Source organism: Populus alba, chromosome 11 (assembly GCF_005239225.2).
Source record: "Populus alba chromosome 11, ASM523922v2, whole genome shotgun sequence".
Lineage (NCBI taxonomy): Eukaryota > Viridiplantae > Streptophyta > Magnoliopsida > Malpighiales > Salicaceae > Populus > Populus alba.
Genome location: NC_133294.1, coordinates 1,156,943 through 1,177,216, shown reverse-complemented (window position 1 = coordinate 1,177,216; position 20,274 = coordinate 1,156,943). Strand labels below are relative to the sequence as shown.

Genomic DNA, 20,274 nt, shown 5'->3' with positions numbered 1-20,274 from the left:
TAAAAATATAATCGGTTAAAATTTTTTGTTTCTTTAAGAAAATCTTTTATTGCAAAGTAAAAGTTAATATGTGTATTCAATAAAATCAATCAAGAGTTATTTGTGTTAATAAATAATAACTAATAAGTTGATTTAAAGTAAAAATAAAGTCTGAAAATTGATATGATTTAAATCAAAGATTAAGCTAGGAAGTTAAGATAAAGATGTATATTGAAAAGTTAAGATAAAAATGTGTATTAAAATATCTGATCTTATTTAGGATTGTAATTGATTTTTTATTGTATTTCATATTTCAGTCTATTATCTTCTAATTTGATAATTTTATTATAGTTTCAAAACAAATTTAAGTTAATTAAGTCTAAAATTGAATCATATATTAATTTGAAATCCATATTCAAAATTTATATTCCCAATATCTAGGGTTATTTCCATATCTTATTTATTTTTAAATCTAGTTTGAGATCGACACGCTGAATTAGAATAACAATTATCTTTTAACAAGATGAACAAGCAATGTCTTGATAAAATCTGTTCAAATTAATTATATCAATTGGATTTTGATCTTACCACCATCCTATCTTATTTAATTACAAATTCAACTCGTGCTAGACTTTGAAAGTCAACTTGATAGCTAGACTAGATGTATTAACTTAAACAAAAGGCTTCGTTGATGTTCACAGGGGCGGAGCCATGCTGGGGCATAAGAGGGCCTGCCCCCTTTACATTTTATAAGCATGTTTATGTGTAGAAACATAAATTAGGAGTTTAAAAGTTTCAGGAATGGAAGGGGAGTTATAGAAAAATATGGGAAAAAAAAAAAAAAAAAATACTATGTGTCTTCACGTCCAAATAAAGCAAATGCATGTTTCTTGGAAAATCATCCATTTTTGGATTTTTTTTATATGCATTTTATTAAAATCACTACAAAATCTTTTTTCTAGCAATGTTTTATTTTTATTATATATATATATATAGATTTGGGTTATTTTTAAAAATATCTTCGAAGAAGATTGATAATAAAGTTATTTTAAAAGCAGTTTTAAAAATATAAAAAATCAAGGAGAAACAATTATAATGTAATTTTTTTTATTTTAAAAGTATTTTTAAATTAATTTCATTTGATATAAGTTAGTATATATGTTTTAAATTGATTTTTTTATATAACGAATATCTATATAATAACAAGTATTTATTAGTAATTTGTTTTTCATTTAAATTTTTTTAGCTTTGCCACTGGATGTTCTGAGGGTTTTTATTCTTGATTTACCTAAAAATATAAAATAAGATGGAGAGACAGTCCACCGCTGTTGAGCCTTAGAGTGGCATCTCCTCCAAAGAGCCAGTGAAACTGTGAAAGTATTTGATCTCTGCCTCGCTAGGTTTTTGCGTAATTTAAATCATCGATTTGATTGATTTTGGACGATGTCGTTTAGTCCCAGACCTCTTGGTTTCAACCAGGAACGCTGTCGTTTCCATCCACCAGCGACTCCTCGAAAGAAACAAGGCAATTAATCTCAAACCATGGACCTAGAAAATTACCATGTCGCTTAATTTATATCATCGATTGATTGATTTCGGTATTGTTTGGTACTGTGATTGTGATTGTGGGTGAAGTTTATCCGTATTCACAACTATTATTGTTTGGTAAAGCAGGAATTTTTTTTTATTGGTGAGACCTACTACCAACTGTGGCACAGTTACAGGTTTGCTGCAAACTAGCTCTTTGCTGCTTCTTAGTGTTACCGATTAAAATTTTGAAAAAACTAAAAAAAACCGATGCTCCACTTTTGGGTTTTTAAAAAAAATTTCGGTTTCTTTTTGAACCGAACCGAACCGGTTTTGGAGCATAGCTCCATGGAGCATGTCCATTGTTCAGTTGGACCGGTCTGGTTCAAAGCTATGCATTGAACCGGATTCGATCCAATAAAATAAAATAAAATTATATTTTTAATTATGTTTTGTTTGAAAAACTAGTGTTAAATATTATTCAATGACACTACATAAATTAGACGAAAATCACTTGATGACGTAGCATTTGCAGAATTTGATCACAATCCCAATTTTTTTTCCTAATTATATTTTACCTGATATTGTTGTACTCTTAAAAAATTTGTGAAAAATTATAGTCCTTTATCGAATGTATTTTATATGTGATGAAATTGTAGATAATTTAATGGAATAATAAAAAATATTTTATATAAAATATTATTTATTTCATGATGTAATAACAATAGTTAAATCTACAATATTTAAATTAAAAACCATTAATATTAATATATATTTTTTAAAATTATTTTATAACCTCAATTTTAAAAGCATTTTTAACCAAACACATTAAAATATTTTTTAGCTAACTTCAATTTTAACCACAGTTTTAACCAAACATATATTTTTTCAAACTAATCTCGATTAAAATTTTTTTTTAATAAAATAATTTTTTTCACAATAACTATAATACTAAAGACACCCGACTCTTCGATGGAGATAAAATTGAATTTACTTGGATATGATGTCGCTCAGTCACCGGGCTCTTCGTTTCCCACAGAAAACCAGGAACGCTGTCGTTTCCATCCGCTAGCAACTCCTCGTAAGAAACAAGGCAATTAAATCTCAACCGCAGACCAAGAAAATTACCCTTTCCAATTCTCAATCAATTACCCATTAATCATCCTTTCTTCTTCTTCTTCTTCTTCTTAATTTAATTTCTTTCTAATTGGATCGTTTCCTTTATTTGGATGCTAAAATTGGGAGCATAAAATAAAGGAAATTAAAGGGAAATAGAAAATAAAAAAAAAAAATACCCTAAACTTTATTTTTCTTAATATATAAAATCTTTACACCAAATTAGAAAGAAATTAAAAAAATTGATTGAATATTGCTCATGGAATCCTCTAAAAAATCGTTATATATATATATATATATATATATTTTGTTTTTCTCATCAATATATCTAAATAAAGAAAACCCTCACTTTCCTTAAACCAAACAAGAAATTTAATTCCCTTTACTTTCCTTCTTTTAATTTTCTCACTTCAGTTTAATTGCCATATAAAGGTAACTTATTACGTCCTGCCCTAGCCACCATCTTCTCTAAGTTATTATCAAAACGAAAAACACAAGACCTCACTCTCGGCTTCTGTTTCTACTCCTTGTTATTTCTTCATCTCGGCTGCAAATCCTTCAACTTCTCCATCGTTAGGTTTTTTTTTTTTAATTATCTTCTTCTCACATGGTTTTGCCATTCAATGCATTTTATATTAACATGAGAAAAGCATATTTTGCATGTTTTATGAGTTGTTTATTTGAATTTTTATTACATTCTCTTCTTTTGATAAATTACTTATGTTAAAGACTAATATAAAATTATTCATTAAAGTCTAAACCACTATACTATTTTTCAAAATAAAATTAAATATAAAATAATATGAGTTTGTTGATAGATATTGTCTTTTCGTGGTGAAAGATGAATACATTATTGAACAAGATTAAGAGAAGATGAATTTGTTGAACTAGATATGTTGCAAGATATCACATAACTGTGGTCAAATCTGTTTTTATTTTGCCTAGGCTGCTGGTTTAATTTCATCTAATCTCCATTCTTTTAGCGTTAAATGTGCAAAAAATCGAATATATTCATGTTGCTGTGTTGTAGTAAAGTTGATTTTGGAATGTAACGAGTCCTGATGATCAACCTGACGCTTCATTTCATGCATTAGGCGAAGTCTAAACTATGGAGGCCAAATCTTTGACTCGCAAAACCAAAAGAAAGAAGTTGAAGGCAGAAAAGGGAACCGATTCTGGTGAAAAAAGCTTTGGCAATTTACCTGATGCTCTTCTTGAACATATCCTGTCGTTCGTCTCGACAGCAGCTGCTGTTAGAACCAGCATATTATCAAAGAAGTGGCTACATCTGTGGAAATCCACACCCAATCTCACGTTTTTTGGTCTGAAATCCCCCAAAAGAAAGCTCTTCATGGATTTTGTGGATAGGGTTCTTGCTCTTCGTGGCCCTTCTAATATTGAAAAATTCTATCTCTCATGTAAAGTCAAGGACGATCCATCTCGGGTTGGTACATGGATTTCTGCCGCTGTAAATCGTAACGTCAAGGATTTATATCTCGAACTTTGTGATTTCGAAGCATCGTTTAATTTGCCTCATTGCTTATTTAACTGCGAAACATTGACAGAGTTGGAAATAAATATGCCATATATTCTCAAGCTTCCTTCTTCAATATCCCTCTCATGTTTGAAGATATTGAACCTCTATGAGGTTACCTTTACTGATGACCACTCAACCCAGCAACTATTCAGTCTCCCGAACCTCGTGGAGTTGGAATTACATGAGTGCAATTGGATGAATCTCATGGCTGTCAGCATTTCTGCTCCCAAACTTCAGAGCTTGGACATATATGAACCTTGTCAGAGCAGTCCGGCTTCTTTAGGCGGTTGTCATGTCAGGATTTTTCGAACTGATCTCACCCATTTTACTATCATCGGCACACTTTCAAATGACTATTGCTTATATGAATCTTCTGTGGTCGAGACATGCATTTCTATTTTTTCCGCTGCTGACAAACCGAGGCAAACTGCCTACCGTGCCTCTAAGCTCCTTGAAGGAATTTCTAGTGCTCAATCCTTGTGTCTAACAACTAATGTTGTTGATGTGTGTTTGCTTCCCCTTTTCCCTTAAGCTTCTATGTGATCTACGGGCCTCACAGGTGTGATGCAGTTTTTTCTTTATTCGCAGGTTCTGGATGACGCACCTGAGCTGCTTGCTTTCCCGCTTGAATTTACGAACTTGACCTCTTTAATGTTTGAATCAGAGGAGTCAAATCTTCACAGTGATGGATTTTGGCACATCATCTACAACTCTCCTCATCTTGTAGCTCTTCAGTTGTATGGGGTAACTCTCTGCACTTTACAAGTTTCCACTTCTCGCTGTCAAGTTCCTTATTTGTGACTTCAATCAGTTATTGAATCACGATGAATGTGTAGGTCAGCATGCCTAAGGTTCCTTCAAATTGTCGAGAAGATTGGACATTGGACCCATCTCCACCTTGTTTCCTGTCATGTCTCAAATTCATTCAAGTCGCAAGTTTTCGTGGTGATGAAAAGGAGCTGGATGCAGTTGGCTTTCTTTTAAAGAATGCTACAGCCTTAGAATCTATGGATATAATTTATTCTGGTTCTGCGCATAGGGATGAGGGTGTAGACAAGACGAACAAGATTCATCAACAGCTACTTGCCTTCCCTAGATGGTCAAAGATCGGCAAAATCGATTTCGATTGAGCATTTTCTGGTCATATTGATTGCACACAACTCTCCCAGTTGTCCAAATTTGAACTTCTAAGAGCACGAGGGAATATGATTTTTAGTCACTTGGTTGTAGAACGCACTTGAATTGTTTCTACTGCACAAGTTTCAACTTTTGGAAATCAAGTTCCATTTACTGGAGAACTGATTCTTGTACCCTAACCATTCTGATGACACTTCAACTCAAATGTTTCATTGTTTTTGGAGACTTTTTTTTGATTCGATAGAAATATATGAGAAGGAAGCTTGTGATCAGATTTCATATCTATACTCAACATAGTCAGTGATTCACAAGTATACAATCAAGGAGGCAACTCGAAGGTTTCTTCGACTTCTTTAAGCCAAAGATTTATGCTTTGAACCTTACGACTCAACTACAGAAAATATTTACCTGTTGATTCAATACATAAGCCCCCTTCAAGTCCTGTAGATCCCCGTTGCCATCACCAGAGGGCAAGGCAATGAGAAGATTCTTCAAGACTATCGCGCTTTACAGTAACATCTCAACAGCATTTACCTCGCTCTGAAGTCTAGAAAAATCACAGATTGTGCACCATCCAAGTGTTGATAAACATTTAGGATCAAACATCCATTCACTTCGCACATCGAGTGTCTCCGGGGAAAACCCCTGCGTGTCAATCACAGGACACTATTTAGCTCTTGTAGCAATGGTATACACTTCATAAGAATACCTAGAAAACTAGTTGCTTGCCATGGTTACCCCTGAAAATTCAATGCCTTTTGACGCAAGCTGCATGCTGGAGCATTTTCTGCAATCCTCTGCAATGAAACACCAACGGTTAACGGGGGAATGTGAGACATGACAAATTACAGAGAACAGGCAGCCTAGCGAGGAGTTCCTCTGCATAAATGAGAGCCTAGAACAATATAACATGCTCCAGTACAGCTTCGATAAAACCAAAAGAAGGGGGCAACAAGTGTTAATAACCATTTAGCTGTAAGAACAGCATGCTTTACCTCAACTGCTGTATCGAAAAGTTGTAGGCAACACACTTTAGAAAGCCCTGTTCGAAACACACCAGCACGATCAGCAAGGTCTTTCCATGGCCACACTCCCTTGATGTTTTAATAGATGCTTTAATTCCTTATTGGGGATGCTCCAAGTATTTGGTAATGAAGAATGAACATCCTGCGATAATGATTTTGCAAGAACTTGAACAATCCACATCGTCTGTGTCAACAAGTGCATCTGCTCCGCCATTTCTTATTTCCAGTTTTCTTAGATTGAATGAAAAAATGCCGACAGCATGGACATTGTTCCAAGAACAACTTGTTGGAGTCAACTCCTCCAGTGCTAGACAATCATCAAAGAACTGCAGTGTCTGATGATCGGGAAAGACAACATTTTCGAGATGCAAGAAGGGAGCTTAAATTGTTAATGATTCACAAATAAAATTCGAAACTCCGTTTCCTTTCTTCTTCTCTGTTTTTTTCGCAAATACTCTTTAACTTAATTTCCTCCCATTTCTCTCCCTATCTTAACACTTAAACATTCTTTCAACAAATCATTTTAACTCAAAATACATTAAAAATAATTTTATATTATTCTCTTTTTTTAAATCGCCAAGAATCAAACTAGCATGTAATATGTGTGTGTGAGTGTATTAATAGAAACAATAAAGACCGGAGCAAAAATACTGTGAAGATCGTTGTGCACATAGATACAAAAAACTATTCATTGCGATAGTTAAATTACGCTTTTATCATTTGAAGAAAAATCGGGGTGCCTTGGTTCTAAGGTAATTCGTTCTTTTCAAATGGTCTATTCATCATTAAAAGATTGTTAGTTTCTTTTTTTTTTTTTTTTGTTCCAGAGCAATACAATGACTTATTTATCCTTAGAGTAAAAAAATCAGAGCTGTTAATCAAGGTTATTTTTGTATTTTCCTTTTTTAGAATAATAAAATAATTTTTTTGCCTTTAGAATCGAAAAAAGGTAAGGCATGTGTTTAAGGGCTTCTTTATCCTTTTACTTTGGTTTTTTGTTTATTCTATAATCACGAAGAAGGGCGTTTTGATTTTATTTTTGCACTTAATAATTATTTTTTTAATTAAAAAAACTGGTGGTGCATGTTATACTTACCTGTGACGGAATTTATTATTCTGTCGTGTTTTTGGAAATGACAACTTATTTTTTTTCTTTCTAATGTAGTGTCTGATGACAACTGTCTAATGACAACTAATGTGTTGTTTATTGCATGTAATCATTTTTTTTTTTTTATCTATTTCTTCTCTCTCATACCTCAAAAGGTACACATTTATCCCTTTTATTTTTAATATTTTTTTTATTTTAATTTTTTCTTGCCATTTTTATAAGAGTTTTTATTCAATTTATTCCTTTAATTATAATTTTTTATATATAATTTTTTTTAATTCAGTTTTCATTCTTTTGATTTCTATTTTTTTTCCTTGATTTTTTTGTTAAAGTTTTATTTTTTTAAAATTTTATTATTCAATCAATGTTTATGGTGTGTTATGTTTTAGATTTGATACTTTTTATTTTAATCTGTTTTTTTAATTTGTTTTTTATTTTAATTTTTATTCTTATTTTTTTAATTATATTTGTTTATTTTAGATCTTTTTATATGATTAATTTTTATTTTTAATTTTAATTTTATTTTAATATTTGATTTGTTAGGGATTGAACTATGTTTATTGGTAGACAACATTTATTGGTTTTCGTTTCTAACTAATGAAATAGAAAAACAGAAAGCTTTATATTCCCAAGAAACAAACAATAATTATTAAACAAGTTTTCTCAAATTTCCAGGAATTATTTCAATAAAATCGAAAATCTTTTTCCCAAAAGTAATTAGATTAATTTCTTAAGAATTGTTTAGTACAATAAGTGATTGATTTTGGTGAATGGAGCCCAAACCCAACCCATGAATTTACAGTCCTTACTATTGACACAAAAAAGAAGAAGAAAAAAGAGCATAATTTTCAGCCCAAACTAACAAGAGGAAACAAAGTAGAAATTCCTCAGATTTGAGAATTTCAGCCATCGCAGGTATCCCACCAACCCCCCCTTCTCTCATGGCTTCACCGTCTGATCCCACCAACCCGTGAGTTTTATTTGCCGGAGACATGTGTATGAGTCCATAGGTTATGTAAATGCTTATATATTATTGATGATTTGATTTTATTTATGAATTTGATGAAGGGAGGCGGCGGCAGCGATTAGAAGGAAAAAAAATGGACCCCCGATCAAGTTCTTGGTTCCTCTTGTCTATGCTCCTGTTCTTCCTCTAAGTAAGCTTCTACTTTTTATGTTTCTTGAAATGGGGTTTGTCCATTTTCGTGCTTAATGATGAGTTTGTTTGTTTTTTTAATATTTTCAGTTCGACTCACCCTGCGTAAGAATCCTGTTGTAAGGGACCGTCTTTTCACGGCTGTCTTGGTTGGTGCTTTTGCTCATGGCTTTTACTTGGTGTATCCTTTTTGTTTTTCTTGTTCTTCCGTAATGCAATTTGATTCTAGTGCTATGTGATTCTGGCTTGCGAATGTTTGAGCAGTCATATCATTGTGTTGATGCCTTAATGTGCTCATTTTGGTCCTTAAATTTATTGCTTCTCAATGACTGTGGCCTTCGTTTGAAGGGTTCCTATTTCTTGGTTTATATTTTATTTGAGAAAATAGAATGAATACAAGGAGTGGAAGGTAGAGCGTCTTTCATAAAAATTGCAATAAAATTATATATAAACCTTCTTTTCTGCTATTTGGTGAGTAATGGAAGTAGATGGAAGAAAGATGTGGAGTTTAATTTCAGGTAATTTTTGTTACATTGTCAAGTCAGATATGTGGTTTTTTGTATGCTGTCATACTACTCTTAAATTGGAGTTAATAGTTGTAGAAGCTGTTACACCATCATGATTCAGGGTAGTATAGATGGATGATTCATAGCATTTTGTGATTTTGCTTCTAAATCTTGAATATTCAGAATCTTTTACTAGGCTTATATGGGGAGGTTATAAGAAGTCAGGGAATCTGATATTGGGGGGTGGCTATTACAGATGTTTAAGCTGAAAAACTCTGAAGGATGTGTTATTAGTGAACAAGAAGATACACTTGCATAGTTTTATTTTGTGGCATTTCCATCAAATATTATGTATTGGAATACATTTCTGTTTATGAGGCTTTCTATCGGAATTGGTTGCTGACTTACTGGATAGGCAAATTCCATTGTAGTACTCTCTGTTTGGTAATGCAGTTGCAGTGCATTTGAAATTGCTTTTCAAAGTGTGTGTCATAAATGCATCAAAATCGATGCTTTTTAGGTGCGTTTAGATGGTTTTGATGTGAACATGTTGAAACAATTGAAAAACACCTAAAAAACTATCAAATTGATACCTTTTTCAGTTGAAAAGCACCCACATCACTTTACCAAACACACTTAGCTGCGCTTTTGGCAAACTATATAGTGTTTAGTCAGAATCTCATGCTGTAGTTGTACAAATAATTCCTCTAGATAATCTGGTTCTTTGACAGTCACAAAACATCCATTTCATGGTCTTTTGCAGTTTAATGTTGTCCACTTTTGGTTCTTTCCATGCTCCACCAGGTATATGTGAATGGGTACATGAGAACTATGGAAGATTTCTGTGAAAGAGTTCATGGAAACAACCACAGCAAATCAAGCCATTGAAAAGAAAAAGGAAACAAGGCCTATCTCCTAACTTCAGCATGCATATTTCCTTTTCTTTTTGAAAAACTGTCTGAACCAAAATGTCATTGCTGATGGCAAAGTATAATGCAGAGTATGATATGCTGCATTTTAAATGATTATGATTATTTCTATTTCCTGAATTCATAACAGCTTAATTCAACAATTTTCTCTATATCACTTCATTGAAAACTGGCATGCAGACTTTTTAGGCAATCTGTCTCATGCCATTTTGATTTGACCGTTAGAGTCTGAGGTCTGCAGTGTCTATGTGGAGTTATCTTTTATTGCCTGCCCATCATCAATTAGATTGCAGCCAATTAGAAGCAATTAAGATGCATTTTGATAGTGAAATTATAAACAATTGTCTATGTTTGCTAGTCTAGAAGACATTACTCTTTCTTTTGCCTTCTATATTACTTTGTTGGGTTTCCTTGATATATATGTTCAGAACAGATATATATGACAGCGAAAGCAAGTGAATTTCAACTCCCTTTGAGAAGTTGAAGTCTTAGTGTTTGCTCCTCCTCTACAACCTCCATTGGTTCTTCACAAATGGAATAGCAGCCAGATGTTCTCATGATACAACAACTTACAAACAATTTAGATTTTGTTCATCCTTTTTCATTTTTCAAACATCGACTGCTTCTGAAGCCCCTGTGACGGGGCTAAATTTAAGCACTGTATCTTTCAGATCTTTCAGTTGTTGTTTGACAGAAATAATTTCAGCCTAAAAGGTTGGTTTTGTTATTGCTGCAGTAAAATCTCATTTTTGGTTTTCGGACATCTGAAGCCTGAAGCATTTTTATTACTTGATCTGTGCCTCCTTGAATGCAGTTTTAGATTTTCTTTCAATTTCTGAACTCAAAGGTCAAAGATATGCACTGTTGACCACCGTTGGATACGAGTCGCCTTCTTTACTAGTGTGAATGGTGGAGGTGGTAGATGTTTATTTTTCCAAAATTTTGTTTGATTTTAAGCTGTGAAGAGGAAAATTTTGAAAATTATTTTCAATTGATTATATGTTAAAAAAAAAGGCAAATTTCTTTTTCTTTTTTTATATAATTCATCTCATTCAGTGTCTACATCTCCGATGTGGCCTTATTTTATGAACACAATTAACAGATTTTGTTGCATCGTTGAATTTCAAGACACTCGTCTTGGGATCCTTGCGCAAGTGAAAAGGGTGCAAGAACTCCTAATTAGATTTTAATTTCTGCAAGCCTTTAAATTTCTTCAAGAAAATAGGGGAGGAGGAGGTTTTTAACCACCGAGAGAAAGAAAAAGGAAGCACTAAGGAATATTTTACAGCCTAAAAAACAAGCAGTTAAATCATGAATCTGCAATTGGAAGACCAGCAATAAAGGCTTGTGCATCAATGGAATAAATAAAAACATTAAGATACAACAAAATCCCAGATGAATTTTCGAAGAACCTACTCTAATCATGGAGCAGAATCAGACCCAAAAATATTTGCAGGAAATTGAAGAACAACTAGAATGTGTAGCAGAATCGGACCCAAAATATCCCTATTGAACAGCTAGAACCGTTACAAATACCATTGACTTGATACTACTGGAGAAAAATAAAAGAAAAAGCACAAGTTGTTTTAATAGCTCAACACATGGGATTTTCTGTCAAAACTCAATTCAGGTGCATGGTTCACATGGAAATGATTTCAAATTTTGATTCTCTAGCGAGCATGGATATCTTATTCTTGTTCAACCCGCCACCTGAAATATACACCTTCTCCAAAACTGTTGAAACTCTGAATAAAATCCCGACAGCATGCAATTCCTCGTCAGTTAAAGAGGATGTGTGGATCTTGATGATCTTTAGTTGTGTCAAGAAACAAGGAGGCAATGGATCCAATGCGAAATTTTTATGTTTCTTAGACAAGAAGACACCCTGCAAATCAATCATACATTTCAACCAAAATATTCAAGTTTAACCCCAGATAACCACAGCAAAATCTATTTGGTGGTTTGAAAATCATACCATTCGGAAATCAAGACAGTCAAGATGAGGCAATTTCTGTAGCAATCTATTCAGTGCTCTGCAAGATAAATCCACACTCTTCCTCTTCAATTCAAGACGAGTCAATCTCTGAAACACTGGAAGATCTAGTTCTTCTGCATAAGCAAGAGCCTAGAAATCCAAAAACAAAATAGCATGAAATTTATAATTGCAATCGAGAAACTCCCCTTTGATTAACATGAATTAAATCCTTAAGAAGAAGTAGAAGAAAACAACCTCGTATTCATAAGAAACACTGTCCTAATGAGATAATTAACTGACTTCTAATCGACTGGAAACATACCTCAAGAGTATCAGGTGATAGCCCCAAGTGTTCCACATTACAGAACTCCATAATAAGCTTATGGACACGATGGGCAACTTCTTTTTCTCTCCCTTCCCTTTCAATCTTACCTTTTGAATGCACATGTATATATGCATCAACTATCGAGGATGAACATAAACAGTAAGTAGTTCTGAGATCACCGTAGTAGGAGAAGGATTTAATATTCGATCCAGAAATCACGACTTTACAACCACTACTCGAAGTAGCATCACAAATGACCACGGATTCGAGCATGGGAGTAGAAATGTAGAGACACTTTGCTAACCCCCAATGGCATTCTTTCAGAGTTAGCTTCTGTAATTTTGGGCAATCACCAAAGAACTGCACCGTTGACTGCCCATATGGAAGTAGACAAAATGACAATTCTAACTCCTTCAGATCGGGAAGACATGTAGTAGAAGGAAGTTGAGTAATGTCCACCGGTTCAGGCATGGGAGTAGAAATAAAACCAAGATTTGCATCCCTCCAAAAGCATCGATTCAGAATCAGCTTCTGCAATTTTGGGCAACCGGAAAAGAAGTGCAACAGTGACTGCTGATGCGGAAGTAAACAACATGACAATCTTACCTTCTTCAGATTGGGAAGACATGCAGTACAAGGAAATTGAGTAACTTCTTCTAGATTCAGAACAGTTAGTGTTGGACAAGAGAAAAGGTGATGAGGTAACGATATTGGCACACCAACATAGACAAGGCGAAGTGAAAAGTCTTGCACTTTAAAGCTTAGTGCTTTACTTATCAGTGCATTAATACATGCACTATTTAACATATGACTTGAGAGAGAGAATTTCTCAATTCTTGGAACATCACGACACATCATCGCCCTTTCTGCAGAATTCATGAACATCACAAATTTATCAGGTCTCCATTCTTCAAAGGAAAGATTGGAAACAGACATCCATAGATGTCGCCATCTCTTTGATAATATGCTAGTTTTGAGGACATCTTTTGCCGGAAGGAAAGACAAGATGTGCAGAAGCATGGCGTCTGGCAGATTTTCTATCATATCCATTTCGTCATCCATGTTGTTCGGTAACTTCCTCTGCTGCTGGCTTTTGGCATCGATCTCTTGATCACTTTCACGCATGGTAGTAGTTTGTGACGCAGTTTATAGAAGAAAGAAGTACTTTGCTTGGAAAGTTATGAATAATAATCTCTAATGAAAAAAGAAGAAGAAGCTAGACATCCCTTTATAATAGCACTAGAATCCTTACAGGAAAAAAACTCTCCGTGAATAATAGAATCCAACTAGAATTAGGATTTTTAAAATTTAAATATGTATAATAGAATCCAACTAGAATGAGGATTTTTAAATTCTATGTATAATCTTAATAATTAAATAAATATTACAATAAAAATAATTATCATATAATTATTTTTTTAAAAAAAGCATCCTCCGTCACATTTATTTATTTAAGCTCGTAATAATTATCATTCCTACCCGGCAAGACCTAAGAGGATAAATATTCTTTTGTTAGTTGTTATCTGATTCCAAAAAATACAGTGTATTTATAGGCTGATAAAATATAATAACCAGAAAGAAAATTAAATAGCTGTCTTATAACAGAGAGCCATTACAACATATTAAAAAAAAATGTTGGGAAAATATAGATGTCATGATGGCTGTTAGAAAATTAATTCAAGGAGTTAAAAAATTATGGATTTATTTTAAGAGCTAAAAACAAAGCATTACTAGAGATAAAAGATTTAAAAAGTATAGGCATTATTTCGCGTGCATGGAGGCAATTAGAGGTTTTTTTCTTGTTCAGGCCGACCTTATGCACACAAGCCTACCATCCTTTCCTTGTTTGTTACTATTGTATAACAAAGTTTATTATATAAATATTAGAAGAACGTTTTATTTTTTCAATATGGAATTAAAAACCTATTAGTATATATATTTTATGTTTACAGGAAAAAAGTATTTTTTTTAATATGGGATAATAAACATTTTTTATTTAAATACTTCAACTTAAAAGGAAAAGACAATATCTTTTCGATGCGGGATACAAATCTTTTGAAATAATCTATAAAACTTTATTATTTACAAAAATCCCCCATATATTTCATAAGATTTTTTTAGAATAAGAATATATTTGTAGGATTTCTATCTATTAAGTGCAATGCATTTAACCTAGTGTCTTTTGGATTATGAACCAGATTATAGAAAAAATGATATTTAACTTACATAATTATTAATAAAGTTTTTTTTTAACTTCTATAAACTAAAAATTCTTATTATAAGTTAGGTATCTCACCAATCAAGTTACAAAAAAAAAAATTAAAAAAATATAATTATGATTATGATTGTTAAAAAATTATGGTTTCAGATTATAGGCAAATTACAAATTATTATTGGTGACAAAAAAAACTTAAAAAGTATAGGAGTTGTCTCGTGGGCAAAGGGACAATCAAGGCCTTTTCTCTTAATTAATTCAACCTTATACGTGTGAGCCTACCATTATTATTTTTATTGATTATTATCTCATATCAAAGTTTACTATATAATATTAGAAGAACGTTTTATTTTTTCAACGTGGGAAATTGAAAATTTATTAATATATATATACTCTATGTTTATAGGAAGAAAATTGTTTTTTTTTTCAATACAAAATAATAAATTTTTTTTTATTTAAAAAGATATATTTTCAATGTGGAATAAAAACCTTTTGAAATCATCTCTAAAGCTTCATTATTTATAACAAAGAGAACTCTAAACCTCTCCTCCAGCTATACACTATATTTCATTCTTATCCTTCAAGGTTTTGTTTAGATATCAATTTTTTTTAATGTTATCTCTTTGTAAACATCAATTAACATCATAATTACTAAACTTGACCAGTCCTCGTAAGTTGGTCTGCCATCCTAGAACTTGGTCTAGGTCAGGTTTGTATTTAACTTGTTTAGAAAGTTGACCTACTCAAAGTTGATTGACTTATTTAAGCCCAAGTGAAACTTAGTCAGATGAACTTCAAGAATTTATTTTAAAAAAAAAACAAATTATCAAAAAAAGACATTGTTTCAAATTTTTAAACTTTTTTTTTCAAGATGACATTAATTCATTTTTTTAAAGAAAAACCGAAAACAATGTATTGCTTAATTTTTTTAATTGAACTACTTTTTAGTACCAAAATCAAAATTTAAATACAAGTTTGAACAAATAAATTCATTATTTCAATGTTTTTCTTGATTTCTTGTATTTTGCTAGGAAATAACTCTGTACAACATTGCATGATTTAATTTAACAGCACTTAGAAATTCTGTGATTATAATTGAATTTCTAAGTAAACGGCACTAATTTTGGCACAAAAAAAAGACGTGCATGAAGGATGTGACAGAATCATATGAAGAAATAACACTAGTAGACATTTGATTATTTTAGGTTAAATCTTGCTTGATTTTATACTTTAACTATCCAATTGAAATCATACTTGTAGTAGAGGGACTAATTTAAAGTTTTTCCAAAAACATAATGATCGTCGCTCTCTCTATCTCGGAGGAAGTTTATCCGCTAAAGATTTTTTATACTTCGCTCGATAAACTGGTGGATGTCATCACTTGTTCAATCCTACCACAACTGCATGATCTAAACAATACGAGGCTGAAAGGAGCCTCAGAGGAAGTTCAAATAGAAACAATGGTTAACATCTTCACCATTGTCTCGCTGTCTACAAAATCAGATGCATATTAAACTTACCTTCATCGTTTCAAAAGAGCTTCTGGACACAACTCATTACCTCAATCTCATACGAGTTTTGCTAATAAATAGTTGAATGCAGAGGAAAGTGGAAGGAGAAAAGGATTATGATACTTACTGTTTGAAACAAGGTTTTTGATGTCAAAAAGGGCCACTGAAAAGGAAGGGTTTTGCAGTTGTTTGAAGTCGCAAACCAATCACGGATAAGCTGACAGTAATACAAGAGTCCTTCGACTGCCAGGTTCCATCACGAGGGCTGAATAAACTTGTCACTGCAACTGGTTCTTTTGGCTGCTGCATTGCATTGGCATTAAGCACCTCAAATAATTTTCACAGGTAACTAATATAGTAATACTGCTCTCTCAACTGGCACTGGCAATCTAAGATGAATTTCAGTGACAGAGCAGGAGCAACACCAGTTTTCTGAAATCCATACTTTGATCTCCAAAATATAAGAGCTTTATTTGGCACTATGAATGTTTAAGGCCATTCAGGATTACGAAGCAGGAGAATTTAAATGGATGAAAGAGATAAGAAACCCTTTGTAAATCTAATTACATTGCAGCGAAAAGGACTGAGTTCTGCTATAAATAATCTGCGTATCAGCTCATCCAACAGAAACTGACCTCTATAGGATATCCTTGTGGAGAAAACTCCACAGACAATACTAGTGTAGATATTAGAGAAAATTAATTGGGTACAAAGATATGCAGAAAACTCTTCTGTTCTGAAAGACATTGCAGTTCTCATGGTGCACAGAGCTGTTACAAGTAGTTTGAGAATTACAAAAGGAAAAAAAAAGTCATTTGTCTCAATAACTTCTTTAAAACAAAGCATATTTGAATGAATATGGAATCACCCTTGAGTTATACCTAGAAAGAAGCATAATTGTGGAGAGAAGCAGAGTTGTATAGGGACTAACATGATGAATTCATTAGGTTAAGGCATCGGCACCAGCAATAATCTCCAAAGCTTCTCCTGTAATTTTGGCCTGACGCTCCCTGTTGTAAATGATTGAAAGGCTCTTCTTCAATTCCACAGCATTATCAGTTGCATTGCTCATAGCACACATTCTAGCAGCAAGCTCACTAGCTAGTGATTCCTGCAATGCCTTCAAAATCTGGCTGTTCATATACAAAGGCAACAAGGCATCAAGAATCTGAACTGGATCCTGCTCAAACTGCAAAATTGGAGAGAGCTCTGCCGTTTCAGTCCTAACAACATCTCTCTCCACGGCCAATTTCCCTTCTTTTGTGGTCAACCTGAAGAACTCATCCCCGTCTGCATCAACACTAACACCATTCATATCACAAATCCTTCCCTTCGGTGATAACGGGAGCAAGGTTTGTATAACAGGAACATACTTAACAAATGACACGAATTTCGTGTACAAAAGCTCCACTTTATCAACCTCCTCACTAACAAACAATGAAAAAACATCATCTGCAATTGCTTGAGCTTCTTTGGCAGTAGGAAAACCCATTCCTTCAAGAAACCTATCAACAGGAATATGCGGCCTACGAATAAAATAAGATTTACCCTTCTTTCCAACACTGATTACAGTATATTCAACTCCCTGATTCTTCAATTCAGCAATTCTTGCTTCTGCTATCTTGATTATATTATTATTAAAACCCCCACAAAGTCCTCTGTCACCAGTAATCACAACAAGAGCAACTTTCTTGACAGGCCTAATATTAGTTAAAGGCATATCTATATCCTCAGTTTGAAGCTGTTCATTAATGTAATAAAGCACTTCAACAAGAGTTTCAGAAAAAGGCCTACCATTAACAACAGCTTCTTGTGCTCTCCTCACTTTAGCAGCAGAAACAAGCTTCATAGCCTCAGTGATCTTCTGTGTGTTTTTCACTGAATTTATACGATTCCTAAGCTCTCGAAGACCACAGTGAATTGGGGTCACGTGAGAGAATCTTGAAGATGATCTTGGAAGCTGAAAAGGGTTGGTAGAAGAGTGAAAAGAGAGTAGACTAGTACTAGAAAGACAAGATTTTGAGGACACCAACGTTGTTAGATTTAAGCAATTCATTGTCTTTCAATCAAAATCCTAAAGCATTAAATCTTTGCATTCAGTACCATCAACTCTTTCTCTGAATTGAACTAAATGCAAAAGTCCTAGACCCTAAAACCTTCACTCGGGCGGCCGCAACAGCATTAGTAGCAGAATCCATTACTACCACTACACCAAATGAGCTGCTGCCGCCACACCAAACACCATTGACCTCCACTACTGACGGGTCCTTTTGGGCTGAATCATAAAAGCAGCCCATGAAAAAGAAGCCCAAACAAAAAGATTCAGACTTGGATTTCCAACTACTTATCAAAATTTGTATGATGTACATATTTTTCTCAAGAAATTATTTTAATCTTAAAGAAATATTTTTATATTTTTGACATATTTTTTTAATTAATTAAATAATTGATGAAAAAATTAAAATGTCATATTCTTTTCATACATTTTATTTAAAAATCAAATAAATATTTAGAAACATCTGAAATAAAAACTACGTGGAGAATTAATGTTCCCAATAGTTTCCCTCACAATTTAATATGAATTTTCATAGTTTTTTTTTTTTTTTTTTTTAGGCCCTTGCCAAATTGAAAGCTAGCTTGAGTTAATTTTTTTTTAAAAAAAAAGATTAAAAAAAAAGGAATCAAAATAAAAAAACATGGAGGGAATAAGTGGTTTAACCAAAGTTTTATGCAAATTATGCACTTTAATCCCTAAAAATTTCTAATTATAACTATGTGGTCCTTTCAATTTTCAAAAACTGAGAACAAAATCAATCTTGGTCTTAAATTTTATTTTATTTTTTCTTTTTTTATTTCTTGATTTGAGAGAGGAGAGGGAAAGTAGTTGGATTCCAGTAATAGCAAGAGAAATTTATTATTTAAACTGATCAAGGCCACGAAAAAAGGTTATTTTGGTGTTAGTGAGTTCCTTTTGATGGGAAAATTTTATACTAGGTGCCCCCCTCAATAAACTTGCATTATATGGTAAATCTTAGCCCTCAAATAAAATTGATTTTGGGTTGATTGATGGTTTTTAGGCACCTTTTTGGATTGTGTAAGGCCAAAAATATGTTTTACTTGGTGTCTAAGGTGTTTTTTGAAGGTTTTTTTTTTTTTGGTTAAAATATGTTTAAAAATAAGTTTGTTTTGATCTAGAACATCATAGTCCGATTTTAAGATGACTTTTAAGCACGACAAGCGAGCGGGTTGCGCACCCGAGCCTTTTTCTTGAGGTCCATGCACTCTCGGGCACTTTGTCTTTTTATCCCCCCTTAATTTTACCTATTAAAATTGGATTTTTTTACTTGTTTAATATTTTTTTAATTTCATCGTTTAATATTTTATTAATTATTAATTGAGCAGCACAACTTGTTTCATTGTGGTATTTTTATTCAATTGCCTCAATATTTGGTTGATTATCATTTTTATAGATGTCTATTTGAAATAATAATAAAAAATCATGAAAAAACTTTATTTAGCCTAATTAAGTCCATGACTTGAAACATGAGTTTGACTAATTAATTTTAATTGGTTAGAACTTAAGTTTTATAAATTTTTGATTGCTTGAGCAGTTCTTAGTTTATTTAATTAAATGCATCCATGAAAGTTTTAAGTTGTAATTGAGACTTTTTTTAATATTAAAAAACATGTAAAAAACTTTGTCATATCAAATAAATTTTTTTTTATGTTACCTTCGAAGAAGCGCAAGTTAAATAGCTTGTATACTGAACAAGATAGGATAGGTAATATAGATTTTAAAATAGCATTTGTTATTTTTTACTTGTTAATTCAACTTCCTTAAAAAAAAAATCACCAATAATATACTAAAAAAGAAAGAGAGCTTTTTATTTTTGTAAAACAAATGGTAAAAAAAACTTTTATTTTTATGAAACATGATTTTATTTGCTTTAACTAAAAAGTGGAAGTCTAATTAAAATTTTTTTGACCACCATACTAAGTGTAAACATTTATGGGGTTTTACATAAAAATAAATAAATAGAGAAAAAAAAGAAGCCAATTGCAAATCATTAGCTGAATGGAGCTCATTCGTGTATTGCTATTGCATCCTTGGACCTCAAGATAGATTATTTTTTCTCCATTAAATATTTTAAAAATTCTATTATTCTTAAATTTAAAATCTTTAAATTTTACTTTTACATTGTGATAGGTTAAAGTTATTACAGCTTGA

The 20,274-nt window shown here is 32.5% G+C and overlaps 4 protein-coding genes across 6 annotated transcripts; 2 read left to right on the top strand and 2 right to left on the bottom strand.

The window, feature by feature from the left end:
* Positions 1–3,730: 3,730 nt before the first annotated feature.
* On the top strand, positions 3,731–5,349 carry LOC118035847 (F-box/LRR-repeat protein At3g26922). The gene is made up of 3 exons (XM_035041501.2): positions 3,731–4,663; positions 4,748–4,903; positions 4,996–5,349. The coding sequence occupies exons 1-3, from the start codon at positions 3,731–3,733 to the stop codon at positions 5,287–5,289; spliced, it is 1,383 nt and encodes a 460-aa protein (XP_034897392.1). The 3' UTR covers positions 5,290–5,349.
* Positions 5,350–8,205: 2,856 nt separating this feature from the next.
* Positions 8,206–10,783, top strand: LOC118035854 (uncharacterized). Its single transcript, XM_035041512.2, has 4 exons — positions 8,206–8,399; positions 8,498–8,586; positions 8,676–8,766; positions 10,449–10,783. Exons 1-4 carry the CDS (start codon positions 8,371–8,373, stop codon positions 10,477–10,479), a joined length of 240 nt encoding a protein of 79 aa, XP_034897403.1. The 5' UTR covers positions 8,206–8,370; the 3' UTR covers positions 10,480–10,783.
* A 661-nt stretch (positions 10,784–11,444) lies between these two features.
* LOC118035845 (F-box/LRR-repeat protein At4g14096) lies at positions 11,445–15,316 on the bottom strand. Its single transcript, XM_035041497.2, has 3 exons — positions 12,318–15,316; positions 11,996–12,145; positions 11,445–11,905 (listed from the first exon to the last, which is right to left on the bottom strand). The coding sequence occupies exons 1-3, from the start codon at positions 13,443–13,445 to the stop codon at positions 11,660–11,662; spliced, it is 1,524 nt and encodes a 507-aa protein (XP_034897388.1). The 5' UTR covers positions 13,446–15,316; the 3' UTR covers positions 11,445–11,659.
* Positions 15,317–15,989: 673 nt separating this feature from the next.
* On the bottom strand, positions 15,990–18,282 carry LOC118035849 (ATP synthase gamma chain, chloroplastic). 3 transcript variants are annotated; one of them, XM_035041505.2, is made up of 2 exons: positions 16,978–18,282; positions 15,990–16,346 (listed from the first exon to the last, which is right to left on the bottom strand). In XM_035041505.2, exon 1 carries the CDS (start codon positions 18,100–18,102, stop codon positions 16,990–16,992), a length of 1,113 nt encoding a protein of 370 aa, XP_034897396.1. In that variant the 5' UTR covers positions 18,103–18,282; the 3' UTR covers positions 15,990–16,346; positions 16,978–16,989. The 3 variants fall into 3 exon arrangements, with proteins under 3 accessions (XP_034897396.1, XP_034897395.1, XP_034897397.1); XM_035041504.2 differs by having other exon boundaries at positions 15,992–16,349; XM_035041506.2 differs by lacking the exon at positions 15,990–16,346 and adding an exon at positions 16,492–16,816.
* Positions 18,283–20,274: the final 1,992 nt, after the last annotated feature.